This window comes from Elgaria multicarinata, chromosome 3 (assembly GCF_023053635.1).
Source record: "Elgaria multicarinata webbii isolate HBS135686 ecotype San Diego chromosome 3, rElgMul1.1.pri, whole genome shotgun sequence".
Taxonomy (NCBI): domain Eukaryota; kingdom Metazoa; phylum Chordata; class Lepidosauria; order Squamata; family Anguidae; genus Elgaria; species Elgaria multicarinata.
Window position 1 is genome coordinate 69,469,197 of NC_086173.1, and position 19,203 is coordinate 69,488,399.

The 19,203-nt window shown below is 39.3% G+C and overlaps 1 protein-coding gene across 3 annotated transcripts in view; it reads left to right on the forward strand.

Moving 5' to 3' along the window:
- The window catches only part of LOC134394813 (teneurin-2), a 626,553-nt gene that overhangs the window by 471,835 nt on the left and 135,515 nt on the right, over positions 1-19,203 (forward strand). For all 3 annotated transcript variants that reach the window (XM_063120558.1, XM_063120559.1, XM_063120560.1), the window contains 2 exons: positions 207-308; positions 15,621-15,815. In XM_063120558.1, coding sequence (XP_062976628.1) covers positions 207-308; positions 15,621-15,815 — 297 coding nt within the window. The remainder of the gene's footprint in view (positions 1-206; positions 309-15,620; positions 15,816-19,203) is intronic.

A 19,203-nucleotide genomic window follows, 5' to 3' on the forward strand; every position in this document is an offset into this window, starting at 1 on the left:
ACCATAGAAAATGAAAATGGCAAAGGTTTTTCGAAACCACTTGTTAAGCAATTCAAGAATAGTTAGGAAATAAAATGTTAACCTTTTCCTTTCTGCCAAGTGAACTTTCAATCCTGAAGTTTCTTTAAGTGCACAAATATTAAAAGTAGTGTTGTGGTAGACTAAAAATAGAAACAGCTAAGACATTAATGACATTTGTCTTCCAGATTCTGTGCAGGACTGTCCACGTAATTGTCATGGCAATGGTGAATGTGTATCAGGAATCTGTCACTGTTTTCCTGGCTACCATGGAGCAGATTGTGCTAAAGGTAGTGGTTAACTTTGGTTTCAAACGTTCCTCGTTATGTGTTTTATCCTAAGTCATGGGAATAATTTCTTATAATAATGAAAATTATTTAGCTCTTCATCTAAAAGGTCAAAGCACTTCATATATATTATCTTATTAATGCTTCGAACAATCTTGAAAGATATGTTCCTATTGTCAATATTTTCCATTTGCAGGAATGAATTTGAATAGGTAAGGTTTTAGTTTAGAAACACTCAGTGAATTGGTAGATGAGCTGAGATTTGAATCAGGGACTTCAAGCTCATAGCCCATGGTCTAAACTGTTCCACCAATTTCTTTTAAGTTTCATATACCTTTGTAAGATCCAAAGGAAGTTCTGCTGGAGTACTTAGTCATTGGAATGTCAATCTTTGGGCTAATGTCAGAGTTGCATTTTCCTTGGGACTTTTGTAAACAAGGTTATAATTTCTGTGCTATACTAGCAAAAAAACCCAAAAGAAAATAGAGAGAGAGAGAGAGACTAGCAGCCCCATTTTTATAAATGGATCTTTCCTCTTCCACTACCAAAAAATAGTAACATTAGCTAGTTTTTAATGGAACAATTGATAAGCTTTAGGTTTGGTTACAGCATTGGCTTCAGGACATCAGTTATATTCTCACACTGGTGTATGGACCTGGTACATTTGATCATATAATTTTGCAGTAAATATTTTGTAACATGTTTTAAAACTGTAACAACTTTAAATCTTACTGCAGCATTTAAGACTTAACAGAGTAGGATAATTATTCTTAATAAGTATTTAAGAAGTCCTAAATATGCAATCCCAAAATAGAGAGGCTGTCTGCATACATGACACATCAAACAGAGATAATTAACTCGTTAACTAAATTGTTTGAAAGGATAGGTGTTAACAGTGCATATACAGAAACTTCCTTTTGTTATACACATACAGTAGCTAATATTCATATTGTAGTCTTAACATTGAGACATTGAGACGTAACATTGAGACATTGAGACGTAACATTGTACACATCTTTAGGACCATGCTATTATTTTTTGTAAGTATGGGGATCTCATGCTTCTCCTTGATCTGATACTAATGAGGTCCTCAATAAAGAGATATAAAATAAATCCTAAAGCTTTGGGAAAAGAGAAATGTATTTATAGAACTGTCAGCCAGAGTAGATTAATTATAGGAAGCCTAACAAGTTCATTTCTGTGTTCTCCAGACATAGAGCCCCAAACACTGGTATTTTTTAATTCATAGACAAAGCCTTTTGGGTGAGCAGTTATAGTGCAGCATACATGTATTGTACTATCCTTTCCCATTTTTATCCTGGATTATATCTTCACGTTAAAAAATTAAATACTTTCAGAACAATCTCATGCATGATTCAACATGTTTACTCCTAGGTAAGTGGACAATCATGATTTCCCTGAAACCTTTTAAGTTTGACACTAACAAAGCAAGAAAAACATTGCTATAGATATTGCTCATACCATTTACATGTTTTTGGCCTAGTTTGCAAGGAAGCAAGCTACACATCTATTTCGATTTCTCCATTCACAAAACACACGCGAACACACACTTCCATGTCATGGATAGTTCTCTGAAGGCCTATGAGAGACCCTTTATTGACAAGGTTCTTTATCCTGTTTAATTTTTTTCTTACAGAAACTGATAAAGAAAATTGATTAGCAAATTAGATGTAGTTGTTGACCCTGTCATGCCATAAAATGAATTTTTATATCGGCTCCTAAGAATAAATTGGGTGGGTTAGAAAAGGATTCAGCTCAAATTCTGTGCAATCAGTAATCCTGGCAGATAGCATGATTATTATTATTATTATAATGTTTATTACCCTTCTTCAGCCAGTCATATAGGCTGCAAACCTATACACCTTTACTTGGAAGTAAATTCTACTGAGATGGGGATGACTTACCTGTGGATAGATGCAACCTAAACTAACTTTTTTCGAAATTAACAGAGATGAGCCTGACTCAAAGACTTTGGTTTTAATGTATACATCATCCAATCAAGCAATGTACAGCAAAAAAGTAAATATTCTTAGTAAGTAGAAAATGCAACACAGAATTGTTTACCCAGCTCCTAGAATTACTGTGATAGTAGAGGTAATGATGTCAAGGAAGAACACAGCTTGTACAAACCTGATTATATTTCGTTAATATCAGGATTTCCATCAGTTATGTAGTTCTACAATATTTCACCTACCACTGAGATAACTGTCATATCTTCATTATCTGGGTGTCATGTTTGTTTCTGCTTTATTATTGTTTAAAATGCTCACTTTTAATGAGCTATACTTTGTCTTCCAGTGATATTTTAGGCTTTTATTCTAAACAATGGGAGTAAGAGGGCCTTCTGAATAAAAATGGATAGGATGGCGCTGCACATGTCTTGGAATCTTCACGCTTGGCATTTGTTCCTAAATTGTTAAAACCATCAAGACTGTGGCCACTGTAGCTAATGCAATGGACTCACTTTGTTTTTGAGATGGTGATTCACATCAGAGAACATCATTTAACACAACGACCTTCATTTTTATAAGAAAACATTACTTTGTAATCTGATGCAGGTTTACGCAGAAGACTCGCTGGCTCAGTTCAGACAATACATTTTTCAACGGTGGTTTTAGAACTACTTGGTGGAATTTTTACAAAGTTTTTTTTTTAGAAATGTGTTGTCTGGCGGGAAAACTCCACACAACAGTGGAGGGTTTTTTGTGGGGGGAGGGGAGGAAACACTCCATGCAGTATATCCACGTGGTGCAGAGGAATGTTCCAGCATAACCATTGTGTGGCGGGCTCTGTGGAGTTTTCTGTTGCATTGAATTGACTTTTCCCACTGTCTACAGAGTTCCCTGGCAAGAGTGGCGAAAGGAGGGAGTGCTACTCTAGGAGAGCCGTGGGGATTGGTGGTGGTGTTTTTTTTTCAGCAATGGCTGATGGGATACCAACAGGAGGACCAGGAGAGGAGAGAGGGTGGAGGAACTGTCAATCAAACCTCACAATGGATTTTACTCAACTCCATGGTAGCCCACAGTCACACAATGGTGGGGAGTACCCCCTAAAAACTCAACAGTGGAGTTTTTACACTGTGTAGTGAGCCATTGAGTTCATTGGGAATTATTCCATACTAGATATGCTTACAATTGCATTGTAAGACCCAACTAGCAATATCCAGAAAGCTGCATTTACACTAGCATTTTGGTAGACACTTTTACTTAAATTTAAAAACAACGTGTTTGCATTAATAATTTGAACTGCATGTTTGTCTTCTTTAGATAAGCAATTTGTTCGTGGTTTTTCCGTTGCTTCCCTTCTCTGTTCATAAAAGTGCTTTTCTTTCTTAAGACCAGTCTTTTTTCTGGTTTCCTTCTTCTCCGTTCCTCCCTACCCCAACGTGGCTTCATTATATTACTTTTGCTTTTTTTGTTTTTGGCTTTGCTTGCAAAGGATGGTTCCATTTCAATAAATATCAATATAAGGGTAGGTTCATAATTTTCAAAAATGTTTCACTACTAGTCTTTTGTTTCATTTTGTTTAAAATAATTAAGCCCATAAAGCACAGTGTATCAATTTTCATGTTAAAGTGATTCATATCACCTCAGACAACCTGAGAGCTCATGCCATACCCACTCCCTGTGTTACATGTATGTTTTGACCTCCTGTACAGAAACTTGACAAGATAGATTTCAAATGTGTGGGTAAGTAAGTAGATGCTAACTACTGGGAATTACAACTCCTACTGCTCTATATCTGTCATTGAAGGGAAAACAATGTTACCGTTAGAAAACATAGACTGCTTTAATTAGATATTTGTGAAAGTATGTTGGCATTCTACAAATATTCAGTTACTCCACAGCTTGTAGGCAGAGCAGGGGCTCTCACATATGTTAATAATAAAGCTGTGTGTAACAGTTACACTATTTGGAATTTTCTTTTTCATCGCCATGTAATGAAATGTTCACCTTGAGAGAGAACTGAGGGTTGTTGTACTGGTAGTTGGGCCTACACAAGGCCCCATCTAGTCCATTTCCATTCATTAAAACAGGTTGATTCTCCTTGATCTCTCAGCGGCTTTCGATACCATCGACTATGGTATCCTTCTGGAACGTCTGGCTGAGTTGGGAGTGGGAGGCACTGCATTGCAGTGGTTCCGCTCCTACTTGGTAGGTCAGCTCCAGAAGGTGGTGCTTGGGGAACATTGCTCGGCCCCGTGGACTCTCCAGTATGGGGTTCCGTAGGGGTCAGTCTTGTCCCCCATGCTGTTTAACATGTACACGAAACCATTGGGTTGTTGTAAACCACCCAGAGAGCTTCGGCTGTGGGGCGGTATATAAATGTAATAAAATAAATAAATAAATAATTGGGTGCGGTCATCCAGAGTTTTGGAGTGCGTTGTTGTCAGTACGCTGATGACACGCAGCTCTACTTGTCCTTTTCATTTTCATCAGGTGAGGCTGTGAATGTGCTGAACTGGTGCCTGGCTGCAACAATGGACTGGATGAGGGCTAATAAACTGAAACTCAATCCAGACAAGACTAAGATGCTGCTGGTGGGTGGTTCTTCTAACCGGATTTGGGGGGGGGGTGTTTAACCAGTTCTAGATGGGGCTGCACTCCCCCTGAAGGAGCAGGTTCGTAGCTTGGGGGTTCTCCTAGAACCATCTCTGTCACTTGAGGCTCAGGTGGCCTCGGTGGTACGGAGTGCTTTCTACCAGCTTCGGCTGGTGTCCCAGCTACACCCCTATCTGGACAGGGATAACCTAGCTTCAGTTGTCCGTACTCTGGTAACCTCCAAATTAGATTACTGCAACGCCCTCTACATGGGGCAGCCTTTGAAGACAGTTTGGAAGCTGCAGCTTGTGCAAAATGCAGCGGCCAGATTGATAGGAACAGGGAGGTTTGAGCATATAACACTGATTCTGGCCCACTTGCATTGGCTGCCTATATGTTTCCGAGCCCAATTCAAGGTGCTGGTTTTAACCTATAAAGCCCAACATGGCTTGGGAGCGCAATACCTGATGGAACGCCTCTCCCGACATGAACCTACCCGTGCACTGCGCTCAACATCTAAGGTCCTCCTCTGAGTGCCTATTCCGAGGGAAGCTCGGAGGGTGGCAACAAGGGAGAGGGCCTTTTCGGTGGTGGCCCCCCGACTGTGGAATGATCTCCCCGATGAGGCTCCCTGGTGCCAACACTGTTATCTTTCAGGTGCCAGGTCAAGACTTTTCTCTTTTCCCAGGCATTTAATAGCATTTAACAACGCTAAGTTTGTTTTTAACAGACCCCAGAACTGTTGTTTTTAAATGGACAAAGTTGTTTTTATATTGTCTATATGTTTCTGATGGTTCTTTAAATTTTGTATACTTTTTTATGTTTACTGTTTTTAACTGTTGTAAACCGCCCAGAGAGCTTCGGCTGTGGGGCAGTATATAAATGTAATAAATAAAATAAATAAATATTCTTCACACAGGATATAGTTAAATAAAGGAACTCACTACTACAAGATGTAGTAATGGCCACCAATTTGGATGGCTTTAAATTCCTGGAGGCAAAGGCTGTCAATGGCTACTAGCCCTGATGGTTGTGTGCTATCTCCAGTATTCGAGGCAGTAAGCCTGTGTGCACCAGTTGCTGGAGAACATGGATAGGCGGGTGCTGTTGCCCCATGTCCTGCTTTGTTGGTCCCTGGTTGGCCACTGTGTGAACAGAGCGCTGGACTAGATGGACCCTTGGTCTGATCCAGCATGGCACTTATGTTCTTATTATCCAGAAGACCTTCACTTCTGCTGCTCCCAGACTGTGGAATGGCCTGCCAGAAGAGATTTGTCAACTTAAAGACTGGTCTCTTCCAGTAGGCCTATCCAGATTAATTTTAAGATGTCCAGTTATTATATTGTATCAGTTTTATATGCTTTTAATCAGTTTTATGCATTTGATTTATATGGGGGTTTTGTATTAAATGTTGTTCCCTGCCTTGATCCAAAGGGAGAGGCGGATAATAATAATAATAATAATAATAATAATAATAATAATAATAATAATAATAATAATAGGCCTAAGCAAAGCAAACAGAGACTGGTAGGCTTTCAAAAGAATGTAAATATTCACTATGTAAGTAGTGCTGTTCTACTCAGCATAACTCCTTCTCTCTTCAGTTGGCCTATAGCTCTAGGTAATTGCCCTACACTTTTGTAAATTGGTCTTCATTCTCCCGTTTCAGTCACACCACTCATTCATGGGCTGCCTCACTGGCAAGTCTTGTACCCAGTGATCCACCTCCTATCATTCTAAAAGACTTTTTTTCCAGAGCAGCTTAAGTGCTTATTGATTGGGAACTTTTATAACTCACAAAATGGAGGCATCCTCATATCTCTACAGGTATTTAAAATGAATTGAATTAATCATAGGCTTAAAAGTCTCTGGTGATCTTCGTTAACTTCTCTGGGTTTAATTAAAACATCTGTGCACTTTTAATTTATCGATTCATCCAACTCATATGTCATGTTTTTAACACACCCCAGCATGCTCTGCATCATTTTTAACCCGATTTCCACTTAACTAAAGCAATTAAATTCACCCCGGATTAATTAAAGCATCCATACTTTAGTGCTTAAGTCAGCGTGTGCTGCTTTCCCCACATGGTTTCTGAATGTCAGGGATTTGACACACCTGATGAGTTTTTTGTCCTTCTGTGATTCTCTTTCTTGCCTGCTAATGTGTAGTTTGATAGCACTAGAATAGGAAACGTCTTGGAGCTTACCTTGGTCTCAGGGTCCTTATTAGAATGGTGAGACATTTGGGTCTCTGTTTCTCTAGCAATTCCCTAAATCAAAAGTGTTCAATGTAAAGTAATATGGGCTTACATGGCTTGTGGTTTTTCTCCCACAAATGGAAAACTGCTGGCCAAAAGTTTAACTCAAAAGAAAACAAAACAAAAATTTAAGATGTAAGAGATAGAAATAATCCAGGACTATATGTTACATTCCTTTCTGGGATTTTTGTATGTCATGCCCTGGTTATGCCTGAAAGCATGCAGCCTGTTCTTGAAATGGGTATGCAGCTGGTTGTAGCTGGGGTTGTACACACACCCCTGAAAAGACAGCTACAGTTGTGTGAAAAAGAAAGTACACTCTCTTGGAATTGTATGATTTTACATATCAGAACATAATAACAATCATCTGTTCCTTAGCAGGTCTAAAAATTAGCTAAATACAACCTCAGATGAATAACAACACATTACATATCACACCGTGTCATGATTTATTTAACAGAAATAAAGCCAAAATGGAGAAGCTATGTGTGAAAAAGTAAGTACACCCTTACTGCTTCCATAGGAATTAAGATGCTAAGTAGCAGACAGGTGCTGCTAATCAAATGCCCGTGATTAATTGATCATCAGCAAGTATGACCACCTCTATAAAAGCCAAAGTTTTTTCAGTTTGCTGGTCTGGAGCATTCAGGGGTGTGTTAACACAATGCAAAGGAGGAAAGACATCAGCAATGATCTTAGAGAAGCAATTGCTGCTGCCCATCAATCTGGGAAGGGTTATAAGGCCATTTCCAAACAATTTAAAGTCCATCATTCTACAGTGAGAAAGATGATTCAAAAGTGGAAAACATTCAAGATTGTTGCCAATCTTCCCAGGAGAGGACGTCCCAGCAAAATCACCCCAAGGTCAGACCGTGCGATGCTCAGAAAAATTGCAAAAAACCCAAGAGTTACATCTCAGACTCTACAGGCCTCAGTGAGCATGTTACATGTTAAAGTTCATGACAGTACAATTAGAAAAAGACTGAACAAGTATGGTTTGTTTGGAAGGGTTGCCAGGAGAAAGCCTCTTCTCTCTAAAAAGAACGTGGCAGCACGACTTAGGTTTGCAAAGTTGCACCTGAACAAACCACAAGACTTCTGGAACAATGTCCTTTGGACAGATGAGACCAAAGTGGAGATGTTTGGCCATAATGCACAGCGCCACGTTTGGCGAAAACCAAACACAGCATATCAGTACAAACACCTCATACCAACTGTCAAGCACGGTGGTGGAGGGGTGATGATTTGGGCTTGTTTTGCAGCCACAGGACCTGGGAACCTTGCAGTCATTGAGTCAATCATGAACTCCTCTGTATACCAAAGTATTCTAGAGTCAAATGTGAGGCCATCTGTCCAACAGCTAAAGCTTGGCCGAAATTGAGTCATGCAACAGGACAATGATCCCAAGCACACCAGCAAATCTACAGCAGAATGGCTGAAAAAGAAAAGAATCAAGGTGTTGCAATGGCCCAGTCAAAGTCCAGACCTCAACCTGATCGAAATGCTGTGGCAGGACCTTAAGAGAGCTGTGCATAAACAAATGCCCTCAAACCTCAATGAACTGAAGCAACGCTGTAAAGAAGAGTGGGCCAAAATTCCTCCACAACGATGTGAGAGACTGATAAAGTCATACAGAAAATGATTACTTCAAGTTATTGCTGCTAAAGATGGTTCTACAAGCTATTGAATCATAAGGTGTACTTACTTTTTCACACATGACTTCTCCATTTTGGCTTTATTTCTGTTAAATAAATCATGACACGGTGTAATATGTCATATTGTTCATCTGAAGTTGTATTTACCTAATTTTTAGACCTGCTAAGGAACAGATGATTGTTATTATGTCCTGATATGTAAAATCATACAATTCCAAGAGGGTGTACTTTCTTTTTCACACAACTGTACGTAGCTTCTGGGGACTCCTTGTCCCAGATGGCCTTAGTGGCTTAGGGCACTTTTTACCAGCTTTATAACTGTGAGGCTGCCCTTGAAGACAACCTGGGAGCTTTAACTACACTGATTCTGAAGGAGTTGCCTATTCGCTTCTGAACCCAATTCCAGTTGGGGCTGCTTACTGCGATGTCACCGACCTTTACATTAGGCCCGTCGCATAAACCCTTCTCAGGCCAAGCGCCACCACTTGAAAACCTGAGCGAGAGTTGAATAAAACCTTTTCCCTAGCTATGAGGGAAACAGGTTTGATATACGATATCTCTGAATATACTGTGGGTATAATTTAGTTTAGGAGTTTAATAACTGTAATGCAGGTAAATAATTCCAAGCTGACACATATTTGGTAGCTAACAAAATAATAAGTTTATTGTTATTTAAAAGCTTTAAATAAAAATATACTTTCAATCCTGCCTAACCTAAACTCACCACACACCAACCACCACACCAATCCTAAATCCCTAGAATCCAACCTCTTCAATAAACAACTCTCCTCACATGCACTCCAACTCCCAAACTCACATACCTCCCAAACTCCCAACACTCTCCTTATATACTTCTTCCCCCTCACACACACCTATTACATCATTACATTACTCAGTTCTAACATTCCATACTTACCAGACATACTAATCTAGACATATTCAAGATACTCAGTTGTGGGGTAACACCACACTTACCTTTAAAGCACTAAATGGCTTGGGACTTATATACGTGAAGAAGCACCACTCCCTCTGCTAACCTGCCTGTGCCTTAAAAACTTCAGGGGAAGGTCTTCTCCATGTACCGCTCTTTGGGGGGATGTGTTATGCAATCATAAGGAAGAAAGCTTTCTCTGCCCCATGGAGGAATATGCTCCCCATAGAAGTATAAGTGGTGCTGACTTTGCAAGAGAGCTTCGGCTATTCGATGACATGGAAATGTAATAAATAAATGTTATTAAATGCATGGCCCTGTTTGCAATTGTAGCTAAGAAAATTAGAGTAGTTTTTAAATTTCATTTCTGTTAACTGTAAAGGTGACGACCTATCTCTGTTTTAACTTTTTGTAATAGCCTATGGTTTACACAAATAAACTTGACTTCAATAAATCTTTTTGGTGCCAGGTCAAAACTGTATTTGCCCAGGCATTTTAATTTAGGTATTCCTATTAGCCTGTTTTAGTTTTACTGTTCCTCTATGGTTATTACAATTATGTTGTTCATTGTTTTGTTATTTATCTTACTTTGTGCAAGTAGTTTTGTTATAATTGATTGTTTTATTTTGTATGGCTGATTGGTCATGACTTTGTACACTGCCCTGGTATATGTAGGGATGAAGGGTGGTTTAGATATAATTAAATAAATAAGTGCTCCGTAGCTGGGAATTCTGTATTGTTAGGTAGTTCTAACCTTAGTTATGATGGCCTAGAGGGTCAGTTTGCATGACAAAATGTCATCACTGGCATCTAAGGCTACTGAACAATAAATATATCAGGTTAAGGACCTCTAGTAGATCTCTGCCCCAGCCCCAAAAGTTCATTTGTTACTGTTAAAATGCAGTTACTACTAAAACATGATTTCCCTGTGGTAACTTCATACTCAATTTTTTTTTTACATTTGTCTCTTTACTATTCTTTAAAGTTAAGAAAAGCAATGCAAACTATGCTTTCCATCACATTTCAAAATTTTGAAAAGAATATTTAAACTTGCATTACTGACAAACAATTGTAAACATTCTATATTGATGTCAGTTCTTTCCCCAAGGTGTCACATGCTGGTACTATTTTTTGTCTCCTATCTCCTCTCACTAGTGCAGTACAGTTTGATCTTACAGTAATAAAATATGGCAGCACTGCTCATACAGTTAATAGAGTTACTTTCTACATTAGTGCTGTGTTTCCATTGCCTACAGGCACCATAGTAGAGATTAAACAAATCATCTAGGAAACCTGTAAAACAGACACTATCATATACTATGAAGATGGAAGTTCCTCACACAGAATAAGCTTTTGTAACAGCAACGGTTCCTTATTGACAACATAACCTATTCTTCAACTGGATGAAAATGAGAGTAGCATGATTTAAGAAACTAGATAGTGACTAGTTTCACACAAGACAACAACCCACTGGGCAAACTGGCATGTTTTATACAGGGTGGCTTATTTTATTATTTTTTTGCAAACAAGCCACCCTGAGAACCCATGGCTTGTTGTAGGGTTGTTCATACCCATGGTAGGTTATTGTGTTTTCCAAACCGAGTAGGGCAATTTATTATGGGTTACCAGGGTCGGCTACGGAGCCGCTTGGCAAGAAAGCCTTTGCCACTCTTCACAAGCTCACCATTGGCACCTCCAGGCTCCCTCACCAGTGACTGCCCCTCTATCAATGTCCAAACAGCACTTTGGAGCGCCCATCACTTGTTCACCACCTTTTTCAAAAACAAACATTGCTGCTCCAGTAGTATGCAAATATGTTTGTAATTTTTTATTATTTTCGCAAGTGTGAAAAAACACACTTTCACCTGATGAATATATGTAGTCTTGCCTTGTCAATGCCCTTGTATGTTGCATCTGTCAATGGGTGTTCCATAGTGGAGTAGGTAACTTACAAAGAAATTGACAAGGTGAAACTACAGTTAGGCTAATCTGCGCAGTTGACAAATACTATGGGACAAGAGAAACCCATTTGCGCAGTTGAGAAGCCCTGAAAAAGGGGGGAAATGTCAGAGTAATAAGTGCACCAAAGTGGGTGGGTGGGTGGGGAGACAATATCTTCTACTTAGCAATGTGATCCTCTCAGTTTTAAGTGTACAATCCAACACATTCCCTAGTCTCCAGTAAGTCCAGAAGATATTGGCTCCCTGCAAAAGACTAGCAAAAGGAGCAGTTACTGCTGCACCTGCTCTGAAAAGGCCCCACAAAAAGTGTGTGAGGGGTGCCTATATCAGCCCTTTCTGGACCTGCTGGAGATTCAGGGAAGTGTTTAATGGGAGGAAGACACTGACAAGTCTCAGTTCAACATGTAAAAGCAAGAGGATTATATTGCTTTTGTCTCCTCTCCCCCACCCCACCTTGATACACTTACCTCTCTCACATTTTTCCCTGGGGTTGGGGGCTTCTCGACTGTGCAAATGGGTTGCTCCTACTCGAGAAAAGAAATGTGCAAGTCTTAAGCTAGCCTTAGAATTTGCTGGCCAAATAAGGAAAACTGGATTAGAAACACTAAACAAAATGCATATTGAGTGATCAATAACTAAGGAATCATTAGTGATGGGGAACTGGCCTTGTGAGGTCTGAAACGGGGAAATGAGAGGAAAATTCTACTCTGGGAAATGTGATGAAGGAACAGGGATATGGGGGCAAACATTGAAATGCTTCTGAAAACAAATCTTGGATTTGTTTTCAAGAAGTGTATTTTAAAGATGATGGTTTTAATTTTTGTGAACTGCCCAGAGAGCTTCGGCTATTGGGCGGTATAAAAATGTAATAAATAATTAAAATAAATAAATAAATAAAGATGGAGCTGAATTTCAGAATTGACCGGTTCATGTACTCTATAATGCTTTTGCACAGAAAAGCAAACAAATAGTTCTGACAGATTAGGACACTAGACATCTTCACTTGCTTATCATTTGGAAAGGAAAACAGATAAGTGGCTTATATGGGAAGCATTTTTTTTAAAACAACCAAAGCGTGTTCCAGGTTAGAGAAATTGGATATGGAATAGGGTTGTTGGTTTCACCTTAGATCGTAGTGAACCATAATCCATCTCTGTCACTGGGGAAAACATATACAATATTACAGCAGCAGCAGTTTAATTTCTGCAAAAAGTATGTTCTGGCTTGAGTTATTACAGATGCAGAATTAATTATCCTCTCGAGGAGGGATTCTCAAAGGGTCAGCTTGAAGAGCACTGGTAAGAAATTGATTGCACATCTGTCTACACTATCCTTCCCAGTGGTTTGTGGAGTAATGAACTTGCCTTAAATTGGCATAGTTGTCATTTATTTCTGAAATAAGAACTTAAGACAAGAATTTGCATCACACTGTCTAATAGCCCAGTCCTTTGAGCTTCTGCCTTCTCTCATGGAGCCCTGTGCTGCAGCACCAACTTAGAGGACCCTTGCTGGGACCTTACTTCAGAATCCTTGCCAAAACTGGTGTAGTTTCCCTTTCTTTGCTGTAGCAAGTGATGGTCCACATATTGCAGACCCCATACTTAGGCTGTGTCAAATATGGCAGCAGCTACCATTCCACATCATATGGCGCTGCCTTCCTCAACCTGATGCCTTCCAGATGTGCTGGACTACCACTTCCATGATTCTGCAGCCAACATGGCGATTGGCTTTAACACATAGTTGTGCCATGTATAACCATTGCACCGGCCTAACAGGCAGAGAGGGAGTGGGACAGAGAAGCACATTCAAGTAATTTGAGCATTGTTTTTTGCAGGAAGCATAATAGATATTACAAGGATGACGATTCTACCATTTTTTGAGTTACCATATTGAGACACTGTAGCATGATGGTGCAGTTTGTTGTTTCTATCTATGAAAAATGTATCTTAATGGTGACCATCAAAAATGAAAACAATTTATATGATTTGTGACATAACTGTGCATCAGGAACCAGTGAATGTTTTCTACTCTCAAGTGTCTACATTTTATTATTTATGTACCTTCCTGTATGTACATATGTATGTATGTCATAACATCAATATGATCTTTCAATTTGTTTTAAAATAAATATGAAGTAAATTAAGTCACTGTCCATCAATTCTCATTGTCTTAGAATCAGTTGGAAACACATGGGACTCAGATATTATGGGTATAATGGCTATGTATGAAGGAATCCCCTTGGGCATCACACAGCGTTGCTTTTCCTCCGCCTCCTCCTCCTCCTCCTTCTTCTGAGAATGCACATGGGAGTCAGTGTATCAGACATTCTATGTTTGCACTCCTTGACTGAGCTGAGGGGTGAGGCATTGACGGGAATATGGGAGATGCACAGAAACCTCCCATTCGCTGCTATAATGCCTCTACACATATCTAGACATACATAGAAATAGCTGAAATAATACTATTGAATATATTAATAATTATCTATTTAAATTGTCTACATATGTATACAACCTATTACCATATACCTTCAAATTCATATATTATGCACATAATATATAGTCTGTACACAGACTCACATGTCTATATGATTCCAAATGGATATGAATAATATAGGGCAGCCTTTCCCATCCTAGTTCCATCCCCCAGATGTTTTGGGCTACGACATTAGCCATGCTGGCTGGGGTTGATGGATGTTGAAGTCAAAAACATCTAGTGGGCAGCAGATTGTGGAAGGCTGCTAAGAGATGATAATTATATATAACAGTTGTATCTTGATCTATTATTTCTATTATGGAAATGTGTTCATTACAATGAGCTGGTTCTCGCATACACTAAATCATAATTTAGCACAGCCTTCCCCAACCTGGTGCCCTCCAGATCCTTTGGACTTCAACTCCCATTTGCCCCAGTCAGCATGGCCAATGGTCAGGAATGCTGGAGCTTGTAGTCCAAAACATCTGGAGGGCACAAGAAGACTGGGTTAGTGATATGTAGACAAGGCTGAACAAGCCCAAGCAAAGCATAGGACTCTCAGGCTCTTTTCCTCCCAGGCAGCCAGGAGAAGGATTTCAGAAAATTTTAGTTTCACTTTCCATGAAAGTTGGCTTGTCCTTATGTATGAATAAGAGGTTGTGGTTTAAAATAAACTCTGATTAGTTAAGCAAGCCAGCTAAGGCACCCATGGTTTGGCGGTGCCTTGTTTAGAAACTGGCTAGAGTTTATTTTTAACCATGATCATGCATAATGACAAACCAGCTTTCATTAAAAGTGAAACTATGCTCTGCCAAAGTCCTTCTCCTGATCACGTGGGAGGAGCAGGGCGGGGGGAGAGAACACATGAGTCCGAGCCTTTGATTGGGATCATTTCAGCTTGTCTAAGTAGCATTAAACGATGGGTTTAGTTTAACGAGTAAACCAGCACACTATTTATCTTTAATATTATTATCAACTTAGATCCCACCCACCCATTCATTTTCATGTTGCTAACAGATCAAATAATGTCCATCCTTAATACTGCTATAGCTATCTATTAATACATCTGCAAAGATAATAGTGTAATTTTCAAAACCCACAATCATGTGTTGCTTGGCATACAGATGTGTTGATATAATGGATTCCAGATTATAAATTGTGCGAAGTGTGAAAATGTTCCTTTCTATTGGTAATACACTGGTGAAATAAAATGTTATTCAGTCTCCAATAGCGGGATCTCTTTCCACCCAAGTGAAAGTGGTTCAATAAATGTTACTACCTTTTCTGCATCTCTACAAATCTATAGCTTCTGAAAGGGAAATCGGAACAGCATGACTTGCATTTTTCCATTCAGTCACTATTTGAAGCCTGTTACTTAGCAGTTGAGTCGTAGTACCCTAGTACACAGCTTGAATGTGGGCATATATACATGACATGCTGTTATCTTTCTTTCTCCCATTCAATTTTCCAGCTGCGTGCCCAGTTCTGTGCAGTGGCAATGGACAATACACCAAAGGAGCCTGTTTGTGCTACAGTGGCTGGAAAGGGCCAGAGTGTGATGTACCCATCAGCCAGTGTATTGATCCTTCATGCGGGGGCCATGGTTCTTGCATGGAAGGAAACTGTGTCTGCTCTGTTGGCTACAAAGGCGAAAACTGTGACGAAGGTAAATGCTACAATACAAACTATATTTTTGCAGCTTGTATTGAGTAAAGGGGGCGAAAGGAAAAAAGGAAAAACTCCATAATAGTGTGGTATATAGCAACTATAATAGTGCTGGACAAGAAGCTCAGGAATTCAGTACCTCCTGCGTTATTGGCTGGTGGAACTTTTATTTATACTTCTTTTCTGCCATGTACTTAAGGTCCTAATAATTCTACCAATTGCAGAATAATATACCACAGGTAAATCTGAGTGATTCTTTTGTTGAGGAGTCCAGATCCATCTTTTCTTTCTTTTTCGGTATGGATTATATTTATTGAACGTTTTTAAAGTGCAAAATGCAGAACAAAACAAATAAAAAAAAGATGGTATACAAAATGGCATAATTGGAAACCCATAAAAGCAAACACTTCAGTCATAATTAATTCAGAAAAAGAGGAGCCAGATTTGAAAGACTACAGGTATCCATGTCACTTAGTGGCCCCATGTAGAGTAAATTATTCTTGTTACATGCAATCACATTGAATTAAAGGAAAGTAGATGGTACACAAAAAGGACGGCAATTTAATGAATTCTAAAAAGCACTTTGTATTGAACATTTAAGTAGCTACCATTTTCTGCAGGAATGGGGTGGAGGGGAGGGGCAATGAAGGGAGAGAGAAAAGTTTTAACTAACTAAATTGAACATGACGAAATATGGCCAATAATGAAGCATTTTAATGATTTTTGCATGTATAGTTTTCATCCAGTGTGTCGTGCCATAAATTGGAGAACTCTCTTTTAATATATATATATATTTACAGAAGTGTATTTTAGTATTCAGGAAAAGAAGGTACTACATTTAAAAGCAGGCAAGATGGCTCCTTATATATAAAACTAGGTGATATGCTCAGCGTTGCTCAGGTCTGTGAATAATGTTTATATTTATTTATTTATTACATTTTTATACTGCCCAATAGCTGAAGCTCTCTGGGCAGTTCACAAAAAAAATTAAAACCATGGAAAGCATAATAAAATGACCAACAGTCTAAAAACACAAATACAAAATACAATATAAAAAGCACAACCAGGATAAAACCACACAGCAGAAATTGATATAGATTAAAATACGGAATTAAAACAGCAAAGTTTAAATTTAAGTTAAATTAGGTGTTTAAATACTGAGAAAATAAAAAGGTCTTCAGCTGGCGATGGAAGGAATACAGTGTAGGCGCCAGGCCAATCTCTCTAGGGAGGTTATAACATTTATTTGATAAATAATAAATTTCTCTGCAACTTATTCATCTTTAGGTTGGTTGGGGTGTTTTAGTTTGGTTGGGTTAGTAAATTGTTTTGTTAGAATAAATGGGAAATTGTGTTAATAAGAACTGTATTTTAAATTAGAGCTTCGTGATAAACCACATTTTCTGTTTTACCTGAAATGCCTACACCTCCCATTATGCCTTGGCTGGAGCAGCCGTCTAAACTTAAAAAACAATCAGGACACACAACACCCTTTCTACCAGCTAAAAAAGATGCAAACCTAAAAAGATGTTTTCAAAATATACTCAACAAAATATACCCAGATACTGAATAACATATAGTAGGAAAGCGGATCTCAGTGGATATGGGAAACTGTTGTATGCATGTGCTCTGAAGCTATTATTATGGGGGAGGGGAGGGAGGAAAGCAGCCAGAACACAGAATTCTTTATTGGCAAAATTTACTATATAATATTTACATTTAACAAGTTTTGGCAGAGAGCCAGGATGATCAAGGCCACTGGTGACTTGGGCCTACAATCCGTTATACCTGTGTTCTTAAGACACACCATGGCACTTTTTAATTTTAATTTTTTTAGTTAAATTAAATTTAACTAAACTCACCACTTTATGGTGATGGTGGCATTATGCCACTGCTATAGAGCCACATAGAGGATAAAGCAATTTTCAATATCTCCTGCTGAAGAAATTTTATTTATGGAATGGCCTGAAGGAATAATAGCAATTTGTACTGGTCATGACCACGAGTCATGGTTGGTGGCAACAGAAGACTCTTGGGAGTTCCACCCAAAGCATGCTGGGAGTTGTAGGCATAAGCCTAGGTCCCTGAATAACATGTTAATCTTTGAACACGGTCTGAGGCATGGTGGGGGGAAACTGGAGAGCAGGCCATCTAAGTTGTGGCACCCTGCTTATGGATTTCTTTTTCCCAGGCAGACTTGCCTAGTGACTGCATTAATGGCTTTTAAGTGCCAAGTGGTGTTTAAAAACAAAAAACAAAAAACATTCTAAGGCCTTTTAACTTGATGAGATTTTTATGCTGCTTTTTTCTGTTTTAACTAAACCACAACATTCCAGGGCCGGATCTACACTAGTCTTATAACATTGCTAGTGTCCCTTTCTAACGTGGTTCTCTGTATTGTTTCTCTGTATCATGGGACACACTAGCATGACTTACGTTTCGCTGCAACGGAACTTCAGGGCACATTGTTCAATTGTTTCCGTTGTTCTCCCTCTTCTGTGAGAGCTGCTGGGTTTGCTCCGCCCACTGCCTGCCTCATTCCTAGCCGGAAGGGTAATAGTCATAAGCACACACAAACCTCTCCCAAAACATCTTAATGCAAGTCCCAGGGAATTGCCTGAATGCGTAGGAGCCAGCCACTTTGCTGAAGCTAAGCAGGGCTGGGTCTGATCAGAGTTTGGATGGGAGACCAAATTGAAAAGTTTTAGCAACAGCCCCATTTAAGCCCCGCTGGTCATGAGTTTTGGACTTTGGACCCTTGTTAATTTTCCTGCACGGAGCTACAGCGATCCTTTGAGCGCTCCTCAGCTCCTTTGCAAAGAGGGGGGAAATGTTAAAAAAAAAAAGTCATAAAAATCAACCGATGACCCAATTTGATTCAAATTTGGTATTTGAATTACTGTGCCAATTTTGGTGTCTTTATCTATAAAGCTTACGCAGATGTAAGCATTTGTTTAAAATCCTGCTCCTGCGCCCACAGCAGCTGCTGGGGCGAATCTTTTGCAAAAGGAGCACAATTAACGCTGGATGCATGGGACTACTTCACAATCAAAGCAGATTCTAAGGTGGAAAACTTCTGAGTCCTTTGCATGCAATTGTCAGTGATTGCACAGTATAACACTGGTGTGATTTATCTGCTGTAGCAGATAAGATAGCAAACGGGGCCAAGGAAGGAGAACAGGAAGTGGGCGGAGCAAACCCAGCAGCTCTGAGAAAGGGAGAGGAGAATTAATGGTAGGACAAGGCACATGAATCTGTAGCCACGCTGGAACTAAGAAATAGAACCTGTAAGTACAACTCATTTGCAACGTTGGAGACCCAGGGTCACGTGACGCTGTGCATCACAGTAACCCATTCAAAACGTTAGAATAACATCAGTGTAGATTCCC